Raw genomic sequence first — 19,420 nt, forward strand, 5'->3', positions numbered from 1 at the left:
ATGGATCGTTTAAGTGACCCCCAGGGAAATCCGTTACGAAACCCGCCGCGCGGAAACCCGGATCGACCGAACGGTAATCGCCAAGAACGTCGAGCCGCGGCGGCTTGGCGGAGGGTGCAGGCTACTATATCAGAAAGTAGCGAAGAATCCCCAGCGGAACCTAAGTACCGCCGAAGTCAAATGGAAGGCTTCGAGCGAAGGCTACAAAACTTACAGGATCAATTTGAGGGCAAGGTGAGGCCTTCCGCGGAGAATCTATTAACCTCCTCGCCCTTCGTGGATGAAATTATGGACTATCGGGCTCCCGCAGACCTAAAAATCCCGGAACATGCCACTTTTGATGGGACGGGGGATCCCCGAGAACATCTGGTCCGCTACCAGGCCAAAATGCAAGTCTTAGGGGTGGAAGAGCCACTTATGTGCAAGGCTTTTCTTCCTACTCTCAAGGGGCTCGCCCAACAATGGTTTTTGGCATTGCCAAGCCGTTCCATTCGATGCTTCAATGATTTAGCCACTTGAGCGGAATCAGTCAAGATGAGGGAGAAGCTTTGAAGACGTATCTGGCTCGATGGCAAAAAGAGGTACAAACTATCGAGGGGTTAGACGAGCAAGTGGCTATCACCATTTTCATGGAGTCGCTCCGAGCCGGCAAATTGTTTATTGATCTTCACAATGATCGTCCTAAGACGTATGTGGAGGCTATCCAGAGAGCCAGTCATCAGGCAGACACGGAAGAGGCTGTGAGACAAAAACGGCAGCGAGAAGCTGCCAGATCCAGTGCTAAGCGATCACGACCTGACTCCAGGAGTCGAGTGGAACCTGAGCGTCCTAGTCGCACTGAGGTTCGACGAGGAGCTGAGAGGGTGGGGGCTCCGCCCCCTCGCCTTACCGTGGCCCAACCCGTGCATGAGGTAAAAGATACCTTGCCTCCCCCTCCGCCTCTGAAACTTGGAGATCAGCCCGAGATCCTACCACCGAGAGGGGTCCCGGTGAAATACTGTCGATATCACCGATCGACTACACATACCACGGAGGAATGTTTTTACCTGCGCAAAGAAATAGAGGCCATGATACAGAAGGGTGCCCCACCTCCACCTAATCAATGGAGGCGACATCCGCGCTCCGACAAAATAGATTCGCGCTCCGATCGAGGAAAACAACCCGCCTCTAAGGAAGAGAAGACAAAATGGAAGCACAAACCTGTTATCAACATGATAGTAGGAGGACCGGAAGGAGGGGATTCATCCGGTTCTCGGAAAGCTTGGGCTCGGCAACTATACGTGGGGACCATCTACGGTCGGGATGATAGTCTAAAAAAGGTATGTTGAGAACCCATTTTGTTTACTGATGAGGACCTACCCCGAAGCCAACACCCCCATCGGGATGCTTTGGTTATTGCCATGGACGTCCATGGCACGGTAGTCCGAAGAGTCTTAGTGGACACAGGGAGTAGCGTGAACATCTTGTATCTAGAGGTGTTTGAGAGATTGGGGTTACAACGTGACAAGCTAAAACCTGTAAAACACCTCTGGCCGGTTTTATCGAGGACTCGATTGAGTCAGAGGGATCCATACGTTTGCCGGTCGAAATCGGGACCTTTCCCAACCTTCGATGCATAGACATGGAATTTGTGGTAGTTAACCTATCCTGCTCCCATAATATGATTCTGGGGCGACCTGGGTTGGAGGATCTGGGTGCTCTCATATCCCTAGAGCATCTTTGTTTGAAATTTCGGACTCCCAATGGGATCGGAGTCGCTCGGTGTGACCAGAAGGCAGCTCGGGATTGTTATTTACAATCCTGTCGAAAGATTGGGAAAACGGACCTGAGGATTCACGCTATCACTAGTCGGGAGGAACAGTTAAAGAGTCTTGACCGACCCGAGCCGGCGGTAAAACTAGAGGAAGTTGAGATTGACCCCTCGCGCCTTGAGAGACAAGTAAGGATCGGAGTGGGTTTGGCTGAGAAAGTCAAACAAGAAATTATCCAGGAATTGCAAAAATATCAAAAGGTATTTGCCTGGGGCCCTGAAGATATGCCGGGAGTTGACCGGTCGGTCATTTGCCACCGACTGGCCGTCAACTCTAACCACAAACCCGTAATTCAGAAGAAAAGATACCTCTCGGCGGATCGACGAGAATTTGTTAAGAAGGAGGTGGAAACCTTGATGGCTGCGCAGCATATCCGTGAGGTAAAATATCTGGACTGGCTTGCCAATGTAGTGCTTGTGCCAAAGCCTCCCGCTTGGCGAATGTGCGTGGATTACACAGATCTTAATCAAGCTTGCCCGAAAGATCCTTTCCCTTTACCAAGGATCGATCAGTTGGTGGATGAGACGGCTGGCTGTGATTTATTGAGCTTCCTGGACGCCTTCCGGGGCTATCATCAAATCTTCATGCACCCCGCTGACGAAGAGAAGACTGCCTTTATCACCCCAGATGGGGTATACTGCTATCGGGTAATGCCTTTTGGACTAAAGAATGCTGGGGCCACCTATACCCGAATGGTAGGACGATTGTTCAGAGATCTGCTAGGAAAATCCATGGCAGCCTATGTGGATGACATGCTTGTGAAAAGCAAAGAAGAAGGAACTCACGCGAGAGATTTGGCGGCTACCTTTGCCATAATAGAAAAATACAATTTGCGATTGAACCCAAAAAAGTGCGCCTTTGCGGTACGAGGAGGAAAATTCCTTGGTTATATGGTCACCCGGAAAGGAATCGAGCCTAACCCTGAAAAGGTGAAGGCTATACTTGATATGCAGCCTCCCGGGACCTTGAAGGAACTACAGAGGTTAACGGGGCGACTTGCAGCCTTAAACAGGTTCCTGTCTAAATCAGCAGACCGGGCCTTACCTTTTTTCGAAGCCATGAAGAAGAGGGAAGGGTTTCGCTGGACAGAAGAATGCCAGAAGTCGTTTGACAAGTTAAAAGATTATTTACAGACCCCGCCACTACTATCTACTCCGAAGGAAGGGGAAGTGTTATTCCTCTATCTAGCCGCCTCTCAGAAGGCTGTTAGTTCTGTGTTAATCCAAGAGGAGGAGCGAGTACAGCATCCCGTCTACTATGTCAGCCGAGCTTTAAAGGCTTCAAAGATTCGGTATACCCCCTTGGAAAAGGTGGTGTACGCTCTAGTGATCACAGCTCGGAAGCTGGTACCGTACCTCCAGGCTCATCCCATCCGAGTCTTAACCGATCAGCCTTTGGCAGCTGTTTTGCGAAACCCCAACTCTTCGGGGCGTTTGGTAAAGTGGGCCGTAGAGCTCACCTAGTATGGGATTGAGTATCACCCTCGCCCCTCGGTGAAAAGCCAAGCCTTAGCCGATTTTATATTAGAATGCACCGCTCAGAGCTCGGAACCCAACGCCAAGGTCCCTGAGGAAGGGGATTGGTGGGAAATGCATGCCGATGGAGCCGCCAGTCAACATCATTGTTGGGGTGGGATCATGTTGACGACCCCTAAAGGTTTCCGTTTATACTATTCATTGACGTAAGAGTTCAAAACCTCGAATAATGAGGCTGAGTATGAGGCCGTGATCGGAGGATTGCGGATGGCCAATGCCCTTAAAGTTCAGAAGATCCGAATAAAGACCGACTCCCGCTTAGTGGTCGGACAAGTAACTGGAAATGTGAGGCGAAGAATGAAAGACTTGGACGATATAAAGAAATCACTGAGGGACTTCTGGGTGAATTCGAAGCTTATGAATTAGAACACGTACCCCGCGCTGAGAATACAGAGGCCGATATTCTGTCCAATATGGCCTTAGGAGGAATACTGGATCATCTCCTCAGAATCTATCAGAACGAACGAGTCTCGCTACCCAGCATAGAACCAAAAGTCGCTCTAGAAGACGTGTGTATCACTGAGGAACTGGACCATGAGGAACATCCAGAAGTATTCTGGATAGAGGAAATTCGTAGGTACAAGGAAAAGGGGGACCTCCCTGATGATCCGGCCGAAGCAGCGAAAATTCAGAGACGATCCCCCGCGTATGTGTTGATAGATGGACACATGTACAAGAAGTCTTTCGGGGGGCCGTTGCTAAGGTGTTTGTACCCTTCTGAGGCAAACCAAGTTATGGAAGAGGCGCATCGGGGAATTTGTTTAGCTCATCAAGGGGCCCATACGCTAGCTCGCAAGATAGTGTTACAAGGATATTATTGGCTTACTATGGTCAAGGACTGTATCAACCGAGTCGCTAGATGTGCGATATGTCAGTCCTTCGCCAAGAAGGACACTCGGCCGACCTCTTTTTATACTCTGATTACGGTAGCTATTCCCTTTGCCAAATGGGGGATTGATATCGTTGGATCGTTGCCCCAGGCACCTGGACGGCTGCGATTTTGTGTGGTGGCTGTGGATTATTTCACCAAATAGGTAGAAGCCGAGCCCTTGGCAACTATCACTGAGTTTCAATGTCGCAAGTTCCTTTGGAGGAAGGTCATTTGTCGATTCGGGCTCCCCGAGCACCTAGTTAGTGATAATGGAAGACAGTTTGATTGCCGACCCTTCAGCGACTTTTGCCAACAGTATGGAATACGACACACCAGGGTCTCAGTAGCTTACCCCCAGGCCAATGGTCAGGTTGAGAATGTTAATCGAACCATTATGGATGGAATCCGAAGAAAGTTCAACGAACTAGGAGGAACCTGGGTTGATGAGTTGGATCGGGTCCTATGGGCGTATCGAACTACTCCTCAGAGAGCAACCGGGGAAACTCCGTTCTTCCTTACTTATGGCTTCGAGGCCAAAGTACCTGCAGAGATTACCACTCCAACCCTTCGGGTGTTACAATACAACAACGATGAAAATGAAGAGAATCTGCAAAGAGAGAAGAACTTCCTTGAGGAAAGGAGGGACGCGGCGTATGGACGAATGGCCGAATATCAGCAGTCGGTCAAAAGCTATTATGACAAAAGAGTAAAGGAGAAGAAGTTCCAAGAAGGAGATCTGGTCTTAAGAGTCCGGGACGCCAGTCAACCTAATCAAGGGGGGAAATTTGCAATCAAATGGGAAGGTCCCTACCGAATCCGAGAAGTTATTCGCCCGGGAACATACCGTTTGGAGACCCCGGTAGGGCAGACTGTGGAGAGAAAATGGAATGCGGTGCACCTGAAGAAATTCTTTCAGTAGAAGGTTAGGCTTTTAAAAGATTGTAATGAAAGTCATGAATTTTAATAGAATGATCACTTTGTTATGACATCCTGTTTTGAGGGAACATATGAGTCTGGCAGTCTGTCTGCCTTTGAGTGAGTTAGGTTGAGATAACCTAAGTCTCATCTTGATCCTCGGATCCTTATGAGTCTGGCAGTCTGTCCTCATCTTGATCCTCGGATCCTTATGAGTCTGGCAGTCTGTCTTCATCTTGATCCTCGGATCCTTATGAGTCTGGCAGTCTGTCTACCTTTGAGTGAGTTAGGTTGAGATAACCTAAGTCTCATTTCGATCTTCGGATCCTTATGAGTCTGGCAGTCTGTCTGCCTTTGAGTGAGTTAGGTTGAGATAACCTAAGTCTCATCTTGATCCTCGGATCCTTATGAGTCTGGCAGTCTGTCTGCCTTTGAGTGAGTTAGGTTGAGATAACCTAAGTCTCATTTCGATCTTCGGATCCTTATGAGTCTGGCAGTCTGTCTGCCTTTGAGTGAGTTAGGTTGAGATAACCTAAGTCTCATTTCGATCTTCGGATCCTTATGAGTCTGGCAGTCTGTCTGCCTTTGAGTGAGTTAGGTTGAGATAACCTAAGTCTCATTTCGATCTTTGGATCCTTATGAGTCTGGCAGTCTGTCTGCCTTTGAGTGAGTTAGGTTGAGATAACTTAAGTCTCATCTCGATCCTCGGATCCTTATGAGTCTAGCAGTCTGTCTGCCTTTGAGTGAGTTAGGTTGAGATAACCTAAGTCTCATTTCGATTTTCGATCTTAATGAGTCTGGCAGTCTGTCTGACTTTGAGTGAGTTAGGTTGAGATAACCTAAGTCTCCTTTCGACCTTCGGATCCTTATGAGTCTGGCAGTCTGTCTGCCTTTGAGTGAGTTAGGTTGAGATAACCTAAGTCTCATTTCGATCTTCGATCCTTATGAGTCTGGCAGTCTCTCTTCCTTTGAGTGAGCTAGGTTGGGATAACCTAAGTCTCCTATCGATCTTCGGATCCTTATGAGTCTGGCAGTCTGTCTGCCTTTGAGTGAGTTAGGTTGAGATAACCTAAGTCTCATTTCGATCTTCGAATCCTTATGAGTCTGTCAGTCTGTCTGCCTTTGAGTGAGTTAGGTTAGGATAACTTAAGTCTCATCTCGATCCTCGGATCCTTATGAGTTTGGCAGACTATTGGCCCTTGGGTAAAGTAAGGTTGAGAAAACCTGTCAGATCAGTCCCCGACTGAAAGACTCGGAATATATGAGTTTTTGCGATCGTTAGCCTTTAAGAAGGTTGAGAAAACCTGTCGAATCAGTCCTCGACTGAGGGACTCGGAATATATGAGTTTGGCGATCGTTAGCCTTTAAGAAGGTTGAGAAAACCTGTCGCATCGGTGCTCGACTGAGGGACTTGGAATATATGAGTTTGGCGATCGTTAGCCTTTAAGATGGTTGAGAAAACCTGTCGGATCAGTCCTCGACTGAGGGACTCGGAACATATGAGTTTTGGCGATCGTTAGCCTTTAAGAAGGTTGAGAAAACCTGTCGGATGAGACCTCAACCAGGGGACTTGGCATACAGCCAGGACCCGCGAATTGCCGGGAGAAAGCAAAAAGCGAAGAAAGACAAAGTAAAGCCAAACGAGCAGATGAAAAGGAAAGGCAATTGTTTGTTCAAAACATAAGGGGCCTAAGGCAGTCAAAAAGGCCCCTCTACAAAAGTTCAAATAAAAACAAAGCGCGGCGAATATTTCTTTTTTTTTAAGCCCCCAAGTTACCACCAACTGTCTCCCCCTCCGTTGAGCCAGTAGGGGGAGGGTCGTTGGTGCTTCCTTGAAGGCGAGAGCATCGTACTAAGCCACCTTCCGCCGGCTCCTCCTCCTCCGTTATGTTGAGCATTAAAGGCACAGGATTGCGATCCATTCCCGTCAGAGCAGTCAAATTGGCAGCAGAATTCAGATATGAGGAATTCATCGGAATTTGCTCGCCACTTGAGTTCTCCGGAGTGACCCTGTCGGTTTCTCCGGCCCCCTGTTGATGTGCGGGGGTAGCAGTAACGCGAGAAGGAAGCTCGGCTAACTGTGCTGGAAGGCCTCATTTTTCTGGGTCGAAAGTCGGATCCCTCTCCAAAAGAACCGGGTAGATGTCGCGTTGCATGTCCAAGGACCCCATATGATATTCCTCCTCTCCCAGGTCCGTCAGATAGGCTCGGCCTTCTTCAGAACTTAGCCACTCCATGGCCAGCAGCCTCAACCTTGAGCGAACGTTGGCCAGCACATCCTCCTCAAAGGCTCGGGAAGACATATAAGTAGCCACGGCTAAGTCCGCAGCCTCAGCACTCTTCTTTTTCTCCGCCTCGAGCTCCGAGTCCAGTTGACCCACCCGGAGTGCCGAGTCATCCAGCTCTTTCTCCCGTTTGTGAAGGTCGGCCCTTAGAGTCGGCACTAGCTCCGCATCCGCCAAGAGTGGGCTCATTCTCTTCCGCATTTCAGACTAGACAGCCAGAGCCTGTCGAGTGATTAAAAAAAAAAGGGGAGAGAAATGAGCAATGCAATATGAAATCTATGCGAGAACTTGACATAAATATAGCTTACCCGATACAAGTAGCGGGAGACGCCTTCAAAGACCTTCTCGGAGGAATGACTCTCGTAGTGAGCTGCGTCCTTGGGAAGGATAACTTTATCCAGCCAGTCATACACTGGAAAAGCACCTTGAACGATGCCATCATCGGCATCAATCTCAAGACCGACCGCCACCCTTTTGGCTGATGGGGTTGACAGAGAAGTTTCGGTCGGGCGTTTTAAGCCAGAATTGGAGGCGGGAGGAGGTATGGCCCGACGAGCCTGGCGACCGCGTGGTGGCTCCGCGGAGCGAGTGGGGGAGTCGTGAACAACAATTGGGTTGGAGGAGGCAGCGCGGCTCCGAGAGCGTTCCTTCAATGCAGCATGGCGGCTAGACATTTCGGACGTGAGAGAAGGGGTGCGAGAGTCGCCGGAAGGGGTGTTGTCACCTGCTTCTTCACCTTCTTCCTCTGCTTCTTCCTCCTCCTCAGGATCTGCAAAGCAGTGTATTAAAAAGGTAAGCTATAAAGAGAAAATCTTAAAAAGGAAAGACTCATCACCTGGAAGGGCTGCCCCGGCAGGAAGAAGTCCGGCCGCCTTAAGGGCCTTTAGGCTTGACCATACGCTGACTTGAAGTTCGCCCAAGTCTTTCAAAACTTTCATTCCGTCATTCGTTTTTTGGTCGGGGGGGGTTTTTTTTGAGGCATTTGAAGAAGGAGGAGTTCTAGGTCAGGGGAAAGTCAAAAGCCGGATGGGAGGAGGATGGCCGTACAAATAGGAAAAGGGGTTTCCACCCTTTGAGAGAGTCGACCAGTCCGCCAAAAATTTTACAGCTGCTTCGCTGTGAAATTTGGACATAGCCCGGCGAGTTGGACCCGACTCTGTTAACCAGGTAGAGTTGTAGGAATAGATTGATCGTTGGATCAATCTCAAGTTTTATGCAGATCGTTTGGAAGCAAGTGAGGAGGCAGTGAGAGTTTGGAACAAGCTGACCAGGAGATAAGGCAAAGAATCGAAAAAAGAGAGAAGCAAACGGACTCACGGGGACTCGGAAACCGTGACAAATAGATTGGAGGTGCACCCCGACGTATCCACCCGGAGGTGGTTTTGACACATGAAGTTCACGAGGGGCATAGATTTCTGCCGCTGGGCCCAATAAATCTTGGGCCTCTTCCAGTTCACGGGCCGAAATTTTGGAATGAAGGCCCGCGGGAAGGTCGATGTCCTCTAATTGGCCTGAAGGCCTTTGGAGGTCAGTGGGTAAGGCCGCCATGGCCTGAATGGGCTCTGGGTTTAGAGCAGCGGAAGAAGAGGCGCCATGTGCGCTCAATGAGGTCGAAGCATTGGGGTGTATCGTAACCCCTGTGCGGCTTGGAGTAGAAGACATAATGGAAAGCGAATACAAACAAACCTACCTGGCAGACTCGGTTGCAAAGAGAGAGAGTCCAAGAGAAGGAACGACGGGGAAGAAGTCGAATTTGCAGGTCGCCGAAAATTGGTCGGAGGGTTGAGCGGAAAACCGAAGTTGCGCCGGAGATCCGATAACACCTTTTGTTTGGGGAAGAAAGTAACACGGTGAAAAAGTAAAAAGTAAAAGGAGGACGGTGAATCTCGGTATTTATAGGCAAGGGTGATTAAAAGAGAGAAGGACACGTGGAGGGTGAGATTTAATGACCTAACACTGAAGAGACGTGAAACGTAAGCGGGAAGTTACTTCTTTCGGGAATCACAATCGGCGCGAAGTGTAAACGGTGGCGACGTTCAAATAATTTGTGATCCCATAATGAGATTTCGAGGGTTGGATCGGTGCCCTGAAAATGGAGTTGGCACTCGGTCAACCGTGCCTCCCTGAAAAAGGAGTGTGAAAAGAAGTCATAAGGATGGTGTTTTGGTTAGGCCGGAGTCCTGAAAATGGAGTCGGCACTCGGTCAACCGTGCCTCCCTGAAAAGGGAGTGTGAAAAGAAGTCATAAGGATGGGGTTTTGGTTAGGCCGGAGTCCTGAAAATGGAGTCGACCCTCGGTCAACCGTGCCTCCCTGAAAAGGGAGTGTGAAAAGAAGTCATAAGGATGGGGTTTTGGTTAGGCCGGAGTCCTGAAAATGGAGTCGACCCTCGGTCAACCGTGCCTCCCTGAAAAGGGAGTGTGAAAAGAAGTTATAAGGATGGTGTTTTGGTTAGGCCGGAGTCCTGAAAATGGAGTCGACACTCGGTCAACCGTGCCTCCCTGAAAAGGGAGTGTGAAAATAAGTCACAAAGATGGTGTTTTGGTTAGGTCGGAGTCCTGAAAATGGAGTCGGCACTCGGTCAACCGTGCCCCCCTGAAAAGGGAGTGTGAAATGAAGTCATAAGGATGGTGTTTTGGTTAGGCCGGAGTCCTGAAAATGGAGTCGGCACTCGGTCAACCGTGCCTCCCTGAAAAGGGAGTGTGAAAAGAAGTCATAAGGATGGTGTTTTGGTTAGGTCGGAGTCCTGAAAATGGAGTCGGCACTCGGTCAACCGTGCCCCCCTGAAAAGGGAGTGTGAAATGAAGTCATAAGGATGGTGTTTTGGTTAGGTCGGAGTCCTGAAAATGGAGTCGGCACTCGGTCAACCGTGCCTCCCTGAAAAGGGAGTGTGAAAAGAAGTCGGTCAACCGTGCCTCCCTGAAAAGGGAGTGTGAAAAGAAGTCATAAGGATGGTGTTTTGGTTAAAGGGAGTGTGAAAAGAAGTCATAAGGATGGTGTTTTGGTTAAGCCAAAGTCCTGAAAATGGAGTCGGCACTCGGTCAAGCGTGCCTCCCTGAAAAGGGAGTGTGAAAAGAAGTCATAAGGATGGTGTTTTGGTTAGGCCGGAGTCCTGAAAATGGAGTCGGCACTCGGTCAACCGTGCCTCCCTGAAAAGGGAGTGTGAAAAGAAGTCATAAGGATGGTGTTTTGGTTAGGCCGGAGTCCTGAAAATGGAGTCGGCACTCGGTCAACCGTGCCTCCCTGAAAAGGGAGTGTGAAAAGAAGTCATAAGGACGGTGTTTTGGTTAGGCCGGAGTCCTGAAAATGGAGTCGGCACTCAGTCAACCGTGCCTTCCTAAAAAAGGAGTGTGAAAAGAAGTCATAAGGATGGTGTTTTGGTTAGGCCGGAGTCTTGAAAATGGAGTCGGCACTCGGTCAACCGTGCCTCCCTGAAAAGAGAGTGTGAAAAGAAGTTATAAGGATGGTGTTTTGGTTAGGCCGGAGTCCTGAAAATGGAGTCGGCACTCGGTCAACCGTGCCTCCCTGAAAAGAGAATGTGAAAAGAAGTCATAAGGATGGTGTTTTGGTTAGGCCGGAGTCCTGAAAATGGAGTCGGCACTTGGTCAACCGTGCCTCCCTGAAAAGGGAGTGTGAAAGGAAGTCGTAAAGTGATTGTGATAGTTAGTCAAAGAAAGGGGTTAACGCTCGACCAACCGAGCCTCCTAAAGAAAGGCGCGAAAAAAGAAACATGAAAAGAGTGACGTTACACGCAAAAGAGCCATTTATTCATTAAAGTCTAGCCGAGAATACAAAAATAGCCGTATAGGGCCTAACATGTCTACGGTTATGGCTGGATAGAGACTTTTGCCTGGTGAGAGGTCAAGCTGAGGTAGTAGGAGAATCGACAGAAATTACGGATGGCGTCTGAGAGGGAGGAGATGGCGGATCAACCTCAAAAGCACTTGAAGGAGTAACTGGGAAGACTGTGTCCGGAGTTGATGGGGAAGTTGGTGGGGTATTCCCTAGGGAATCATCAGCCAAGAATTCCGTTAAGAATTCCAAGTAGTCAGAATCGTAATTGGGGTTAGGTGGAGAGCCTGCTTCAGTTTCAGGAGGTGGGGGGGCCGCCGCTTCCTTTTCCTCATCAGAAGGAATGAGAAGAGGATCTTCGTGGGTATCCCCCACTTCGTGACCACCGTGCGCAAGCTTCCGCTGGCGGAGCATTTCTTGCCGAGCCTGCTCGGCCAAGCGTAGGGAACGTCGTGAAGGAATACCGGCGACATCTCTTTTCTTCATTTTGATCAGCAAAGGAGGGTGTGCCCTTTCAAAGAAAGAGGAAGGTATTTATATCAGAAGAGTACAGGTTAAAGGAACAAGGGCAAAAGGGATAAAAGACCAAAAAGGACGGCTGTCAGAATAAGGAAGGTTCTAAATCTCTTGGTAATCGAGTAAAATCAGGGATTTTAATTGGAGTTGACAGGAGGAAAGATATGACAGAGATACGGATCCACTTTGTCAGAAGATGTACTTTCCTAGGCTTCGGTTCCTTAGTCCAAGGAAAGTGAGGGACTAGATGATGGTATATAAAGGGCGACCGGGTAGACGAGCCGGCCGGGAGGAAGAAAAGCTAATAGAACATTGATACCCTGAAACATGCGAGGTCCGCCCCGACTCCTCGGGGGTCGGTCGTCCCGTAAGGTGTCGATACCCCGAAACATGTGAAGATCGCCCCGACTCCTTGGGGGTCGGTCGGAAGGGGAACTGGCTGACTGGGTATATAAGGCTGTCGGCTGGTCTTCGACAGATTCTTGAGGACACTCGGCGGAGACGAAGGGTCGAGAGAACCAACAGACAATCATAAGAGAACGGCTGTCATTATGAGCATTTAATGTCTTTTATGAGCTATTATTTGTATCATTGATTAGGATATTAAGTGTGTAACCGACCAGGTGCGTGAGATAAATAGCCATACGGAACTCCTCCAAAAGAGAAGGAGGGGGAGAGAGGAGCGGGAGAGAGAAAACCATTTGAGAATTTATATAAAATACATTTATTGTTCTTGTAATTTTCCGGTAGTGTTGGCCCGCCGGCCGATCGCCTGAAAATCGGGAAACCATCAAATGTGATTGTGGAAATAGGGAATTGCTTGACTCTTGTTTGGTTAGGATTTAACTTTCAAGAGATGTATGTAATTGGTGTTTGACCTATGAGAATAGGGATTCACCATGGCCAACCCTTTCCACATTTCTAACTTACCATTGAGAAAGGGAAGTTGGAAGGGATTATGCACACAAGATGCTTGATTAAATACCTCACCTACTCTCGTGCGTACTGTCGCTCAGGAGAGAATTACGGACAAATCACAGCCGTTCACGTGTCTAGATCAACGAATCAGATGCAATTTTTAAAAAATGACGTGGTGGCATTTTCGTAAATAATTGAAACTTTGGTGCACCTATTTTCACTTACAAGTCCAAGTAATTTATCTTGTTAATATTCATCATGCACCTATTTTCGCAAATATTTTCACTTACAAATGTAAGTAATTTACCTTGTTACTATTCATGCACCTGGTGCAACCTAGGTGCACCTAATTATAACATTAGGTGCACCTAGTTATAACATTATGTACACTTAGTATTGATGCTTAGTGTACAATTCACTTGCACCTGTAATACATTTTACTTGCATCTGCAATACATTTTACTTGCACTTGTGCAAGTAATTTACTTTGTTAACATTCATGCACCTAGTTATAACATTAGGTGCACCTAGTTATAACATTAGGTGCACCTAGTTATAACATTAGGTGCACTTAGTATTGATGCTCATTGTACAATTTAGTTACACTTGTAATACATTTTACTTGCACGTGTGCACCTATTTTCACTTGCAGGTGCAAGTAATTTACCTTGTTAACATTTATGCACCTGGGTGCACCTAGTTATAACATTACGTGCACCTAGTTATAACGTTAGGTGCAACTACATTCCGGACACGTGGCGCGCTGTGATTCGTCCGCAGTTCTCTCCTGGGCGACCAGTACGCACCTGAACGCGATCCTCTATATATATAAGACAAAAAATAAAGGAACATTTATAATGGTAATTATGACATCCATTATAACTGTTACAAATTACTAATAATGCCCATGCACACTAAATATATTATTTATGGCGCTTCCCATTGTACGTTATTTGACCACGATCTTGCCTCATTGAAAACATGCAAGAAAAACCCGGTGGGAAAAATATAAACAAGAAAAGAATACAAGGTATATGGATAGTATATTTGAATACATTCATGCCTCGTTAAAAAGTTCATTAGGAAAATCACATGGGAAAAATCCAATTAAAGAAAATAGTACACGATATTAGTAAAATCATATATTACCTCATTGAAGAAAATCATATGGGAAAAACTTAGTTAAGGGAAAAAGAGTACAATCATAAGCCTTCAAGGCATAATCTTCAAGATTTTGGGTTTGTCTACATAAGCATTATTTTGCAACTTTTCCCTATTGACATTACTATATCATACTCATGCTTCGTTAAAAACTACATTAGAAAAAACCAATGGGAAAAAACTCAGTGACGAAAAGAGTACATGGTATGTATATGTTGCAAAAGTACAACTGTTAGAAATTAGTACAATTAAAGCATATTTATAGGTTAATTCACGGCTTATCAGTAGTGGATAAGCATGGTGGATTGTCAATTCTGGAGGTCCCAAAATAGATATATTTTCTCCATAATTGCTTAACAAAGCTCTTATTAAAATATGTTTATTGTAAATAATTGTGTCATTGCAATTAGAGAAACAATTAGTGCACTCAACATACAATGTTGTATGGAGTGAATTGATCAAAAAAATATCATTATTGTTATCATTCAAGTATTGTGATCTTTTCTTTAAATCTAAGTAACAATTGAACATAGTAAAAGAAATACATAGTGGTATGCACATGTTATCTTTGAGGAAAAAAAAACGACTTATCTAAGCTCATCCAAGATGTTATGTGTGCCAATTAAATGGTAGGATCATATTTGGTATTTGCTTCTTATGCCAATGTTGCCTTACACAATTCGTCAGCTCAACAGGAATAGCCAAAACATCTTTAAAAAAATTGCTAAAGCTGCATGCCCTTAAAGATATTTTTCAGAAGAATACAAAACTTAAACTTGAAAAATATTAATATTTTAAAAAAATCCACCGACATTTTGTATTGTGTTAAGGCCACCAAAAAACACACACACAAAAGAAAGATAATATCATTACCTAAAAAAATATGGTTATAATGTATGTTCGCATGCCAAAAATATAGATTTGCTAAATAGTTAGACATGTGTGCTTGCAGAAGTCATATTGGTAGTAATCGTTTGGCAGTTAAAAGATGATAAAAATCATGCTAAATCATTTACAAAAAATATCATATACAAACATGCTAAATCTTAAGCAGGATTCAAATGGATACTTTGCAAAAATAATGCTATCAAATTAATAGAAATTATCTTTAAGAATATTCTGACAAAAAAAAAAAATGGCAACCCCCAAAAGATATAAGGAAATACCAAACATATAATGTCCATGAGTGGTATAAAAATTTGTTACTTGGTCAAGGAGTGTATTTCATAGTGTCTCCGTTTGTTTACTTTAATAATGGAGTTGTTATCAGTAGTTGATGATAACTTTTCAAAAAGGAAGGTTTAAGTGCAGGCATCATCGAAACCTAGAATGCGAGTTGGGCGTCTGCTAGTCCCATCATGGCCCGGAGGACCAATCGTCCTGGTTATACGGGGAACAATACTAGCAAAAGGGTTAGTATGTAAGATATATATATATATATATATATTTTGATACCTCTGAGTTTATACTATTATTTGCCCCTCAATTTAGTTGGTTTTGTTGCTTATTTTCTTTACCTTGGTGAATTTGAAACTCGTTTGTATGTTACATTTGCTTAAGCTTAGTTTATTCACAAACGGGAAGCAAAATAAGGATTTTTGGACATCTTGGACAAGTTTCGAAAGCAAAGGAATTTACCCAAGAACGGAAAGGAGCAGCAGAGCACAAAAGGAGTCAATAGGCAAAAGGAGAGGGCACCACACGGTCAGGCACACGGTCGTGTGGGTACCCGTGTGCTGCCAGGCGGACAGCAGCAAAGTCGCAACCCCTCACGGCTAGGCACACGGCCGTGAGGGTGCCAGTGACCTTTTCTACTGTCCAGTACTTAAGGTCGCGATTTTCTGGTTTTTGGGGTATTCCAGCCCTAGCTTAGTTTAGGTTATTTTTCCTTCTCTTGAGAGTTTTCCCTAGCATAGATTAGCTCAGATTTACACACTTTAACTCGTTTACAAGCTTGGAATCGTGGGTTGGATTGGAATTACTCTTCAAGTTACGTTGTTAGTAAAGCTTTTCTTCTCTTTATTCTTTAATTTATCAGATTTGTTGCTATAATCTCAATGTTTCATTCTTGCTTTGTTTTAGTTACATTAATAATGAGTGAGTAGTTTGTTTATGGGTTTAGATTAGGGATCTATTGCTATTCTTGATGCTCAATTTGTGATTATTGCATAAAGGGATTGAATTGTTTACCTAGGGTTTATGTTGAATTGGAGATTGAATTCTACTTGTTATTAATTGATGGCGACAATTGATTGCTAGTCTAGGAAAGGATGGATTTCATTACAATAAAAGTTGGGTGAAAGATTCGAGTCTTACCAATTTCAACCTAATTTTTCGTACTATGAAAATAGGGCCAGGTAATTTGGGGGCAGTCTTAGCTTAATTATGTTATTGATTACGAAAGTAGCTGAATTGAATTCTTGAGTGCATTGTCCATTAATTCTCTAGGTTAATTGTTCCTCCCCTAATTTTGAGGTAATTTGGGGGCAGTCTTAGCTTAATTCTATTATTGATTACGAAAGTAGCTGAACTGAATTCTTGAGTGCATTGCCCATTAATTCTCTAGGTTAATTGTTCCTCCCCTAATTTTGAGATTGTTAGAGCATCAAGATTGCAATATCTCTAATCTGAACCATTCCTTTATCATTTAGTTTGTTCCTCAATTAATTTGCATTCCTTTTATTTTCCATACTTCATCATCGTTTACTTGGATTTTAGCGAATTCCAACACTTTAGTTAGTTTGTTCCTCAATTAATTTGCATTCCTAGAATTTCTTAATCCACTCAAATACGTGCCATAGCCCCAATTCTCAGCAAAAAGACGTGTTCACCCTCATATTGTCACTCACCATTTTACTCATATATATATATATATATATATATATTTTTAGTACTACTCAGCGCTTCCACTGAGCCTCGAATCCACCCCTTCCACATGGGTGTGCAACCAAGTGGTACTAGACCACAAGGTCATTGGCAGAGATATATTATATATTTATATTCTGTTTTGTCTCTAATATATATATATATATATATATATATATATAAAATATCTCCCGTTTTTATAAACCTCAACTTTAAACTTCAAAAGATTCAATAATATTTTGTTTCCGTGGTGGGATGTATCACGTTCAGATCATCTGGTAGTAACTGCAAAATTTTTATCACATTATTGGGGCAAATCTCAGCTAAGTTAGTTGGACTATTAACTTAGTGATGTATCACGTACACATCATCTGATAGTAACTGTAGATCGTTATCACATTATTGGGGACAATCTCAACCAAGTTAATTGGACTATTCGCTTAGTAATTACATGGTTCAATTCACTGTACGATGTTTTCTGTATTGTAAAATAACTTTTATACTTGTAGTGTTAGTAATTTTTATTTTTTTTGTATATTTTTATATGAGCGTAAAAAATTAAAAAAAAAAAAAATTCACGCGTCACTTGATATGGATAATATAGGTAGGCTTTGCAATCATTTTTAGGTGAGAAATATTATTATTATTGTTGTTGTTGTTTGGTTGGAATAAAAAAATGTAATCATTTTTAATTCATGTGATAGTGATAGAGTAACAATCAAGAGACTAATCCCTGTAAATAGAAAACTGTCAAATAAAACCGCCTACTCTTGCCCGCGTACAGTTGTGCATTGTTACAATAAAAAACGTGTCTGGAGTTATCATATCGTTGTCCGATTAAATTAAAGTGACATGTTAGGGTCATCATTTCCACCTAAAACTTCGTACTTAGACCAACTTTAATTTAATGGTTCAACTGAATAAATGAATTTTTATCTTAATTCTTTCTTTAATAATTAAAAATTTTCTATTTCATTATATTATATATTAAACTCTAACGAAGTTGTCCAAGGACCATGAAGAAGTAAATCCCTAATATTTAAGTGATTTTAGGTTTTCTATCATCTATACACTAACACTTAAAATTTTATGAAGGCCAACTTAGAGAATAAAATAGATTTTTAGCGACCACCTTAAACGCCCCAAAAGCTTTTTCTTCTTCTTCTTTTGAACACTCGAAAAAAATCAACTTATTATAGTAAAATCAGAATTTTAAAATTTCTCCTCTCTTCTATGTTATATCATTATCCGTCTCCCCCATCTAAGTAAAAAGTTCATACAAAACCCCTTGTAGGAAATGCTCTTATGATATTAGAGCATGTCGTATTTGGATGACGAATATGACAATATCGTTTTTGATTAACTTTAAGAAAAAATAATTTCTTAAAGTTAATCAAAAACATAATTTCTTAAAGTTAATTTCTTAAAGTTTTCAAAAAAAAAAAAAACTTTAAGAAAAAATAATTAATTCCAGAAAAATATTATATTTAATTTTTTTCCATAACCTAATCTAAGTAACTTCCTACTAACTTTAAGAAACAATAATTAATTCCAGAAAAATATTACTCCTTCTATCCTATTTTACATGTCCTATTTACTATTCATTGGTCAAACTAACCACTTCTTGTTTGCTTATTTTCTTTAATATTTTTAAATTTATTTTTTTGTGTTTAATAGTACTTTTAATGTAGTTTCTTAATATATAAATTTTATATACTAATACTAAACTTAACATTATGAAAAATTGAATTAAAAATAAATTCAGTCAAGCCTCATTAACCGAAGACACATAAAATAGGACGAAGGTAGTATATTAAAGGGAAACTGCCACTTTTTCCCCTTATGTTATGTGCATATAACACTTTTTCCTCATGTGTTATTAAAGTGGCAATTTTTCTCCCTTAAATGTTAAATTGACATTGTTACCCTTAAAAATAATTATTTCATTTATTTTTCTTCTCCAACAAATTATTATTTATATGTATGGATGATCACGATTCGGTTCGAACCTAACCAAACACTATAACAATCATATCGAAACAGTATGGACGATTCTGGTTACGATTTAGAACCGAAAAATTTAAAATTAAATAATTGTTGAACCGTGAACCGGAACTTAGTCACAGTCATATATTTGAAAATGATCAAACACTTATTTTGATAAATCGGTACGGTTCGGTTCCAATTTCAATTTTGAACCGCCAATCAAAACTTATGTATTTATTTATTTTTTTTTATAATTTTATTTCTTATTTAAAAATAGTCTAAATTTAACAATTATTTTATTTTATTTTTTCTGTTCTGAATTGTAACCGTAACCGTTTATACTATTTAAGTTCAATTGCTACAGTGTTCGATTAGGTTCGTATCGAACCGTGATCTTCCATATATATTAGTAACAATTGATTGGAGAATAAAAATAAATGAAATAGTTATTTTTAAGGGCAAAAATGTCAATTTAACATTACAAGGGAGAAAACTACCACTTTTAAAATAACTGAGAGGGGAAAACAACCACTTTAATAATACAGGGGGAAAAAGTGCTATAATATAACATAGGGGGAAAAGTGCCATTTTCCCTATTGGAATGCAATTTATATCAAGGACAAGGGTCCATATATCATTATAGACTCTGGATCAAAATGACGAGTTACATCCGTAACATACAAAATTTCATAACACAAGACACAAAGAATCACAACACAAGACATATGCACATGATATATATTTACTTATTTTCAAATCTGATTTAG

General features: G+C 42.9%; 1 protein-coding gene across 1 annotated transcript; it reads left to right on the forward strand.

Moving 5' to 3' along the window:
* Positions 1–1,328, forward strand: LOC116003948. Its single transcript, XM_031243890.1, has 2 exons — positions 1–464; positions 512–1,328. The coding sequence occupies exons 1-2, from the start codon at positions 1–3 to the stop codon at positions 1,326–1,328; spliced, it is 1,281 nt and encodes a 426-aa protein (XP_031099750.1).
* The last annotated feature ends 18,092 nt before the right edge of the window (positions 1,329–19,420 follow it).

The sequence above is a fragment of the Ipomoea triloba genome, chromosome 14 (genome assembly GCF_003576645.1).
Source record: "Ipomoea triloba cultivar NCNSP0323 chromosome 14, ASM357664v1".
Classification (NCBI taxonomy): Eukaryota; Viridiplantae; Streptophyta; class Magnoliopsida; order Solanales; family Convolvulaceae; genus Ipomoea; species Ipomoea triloba.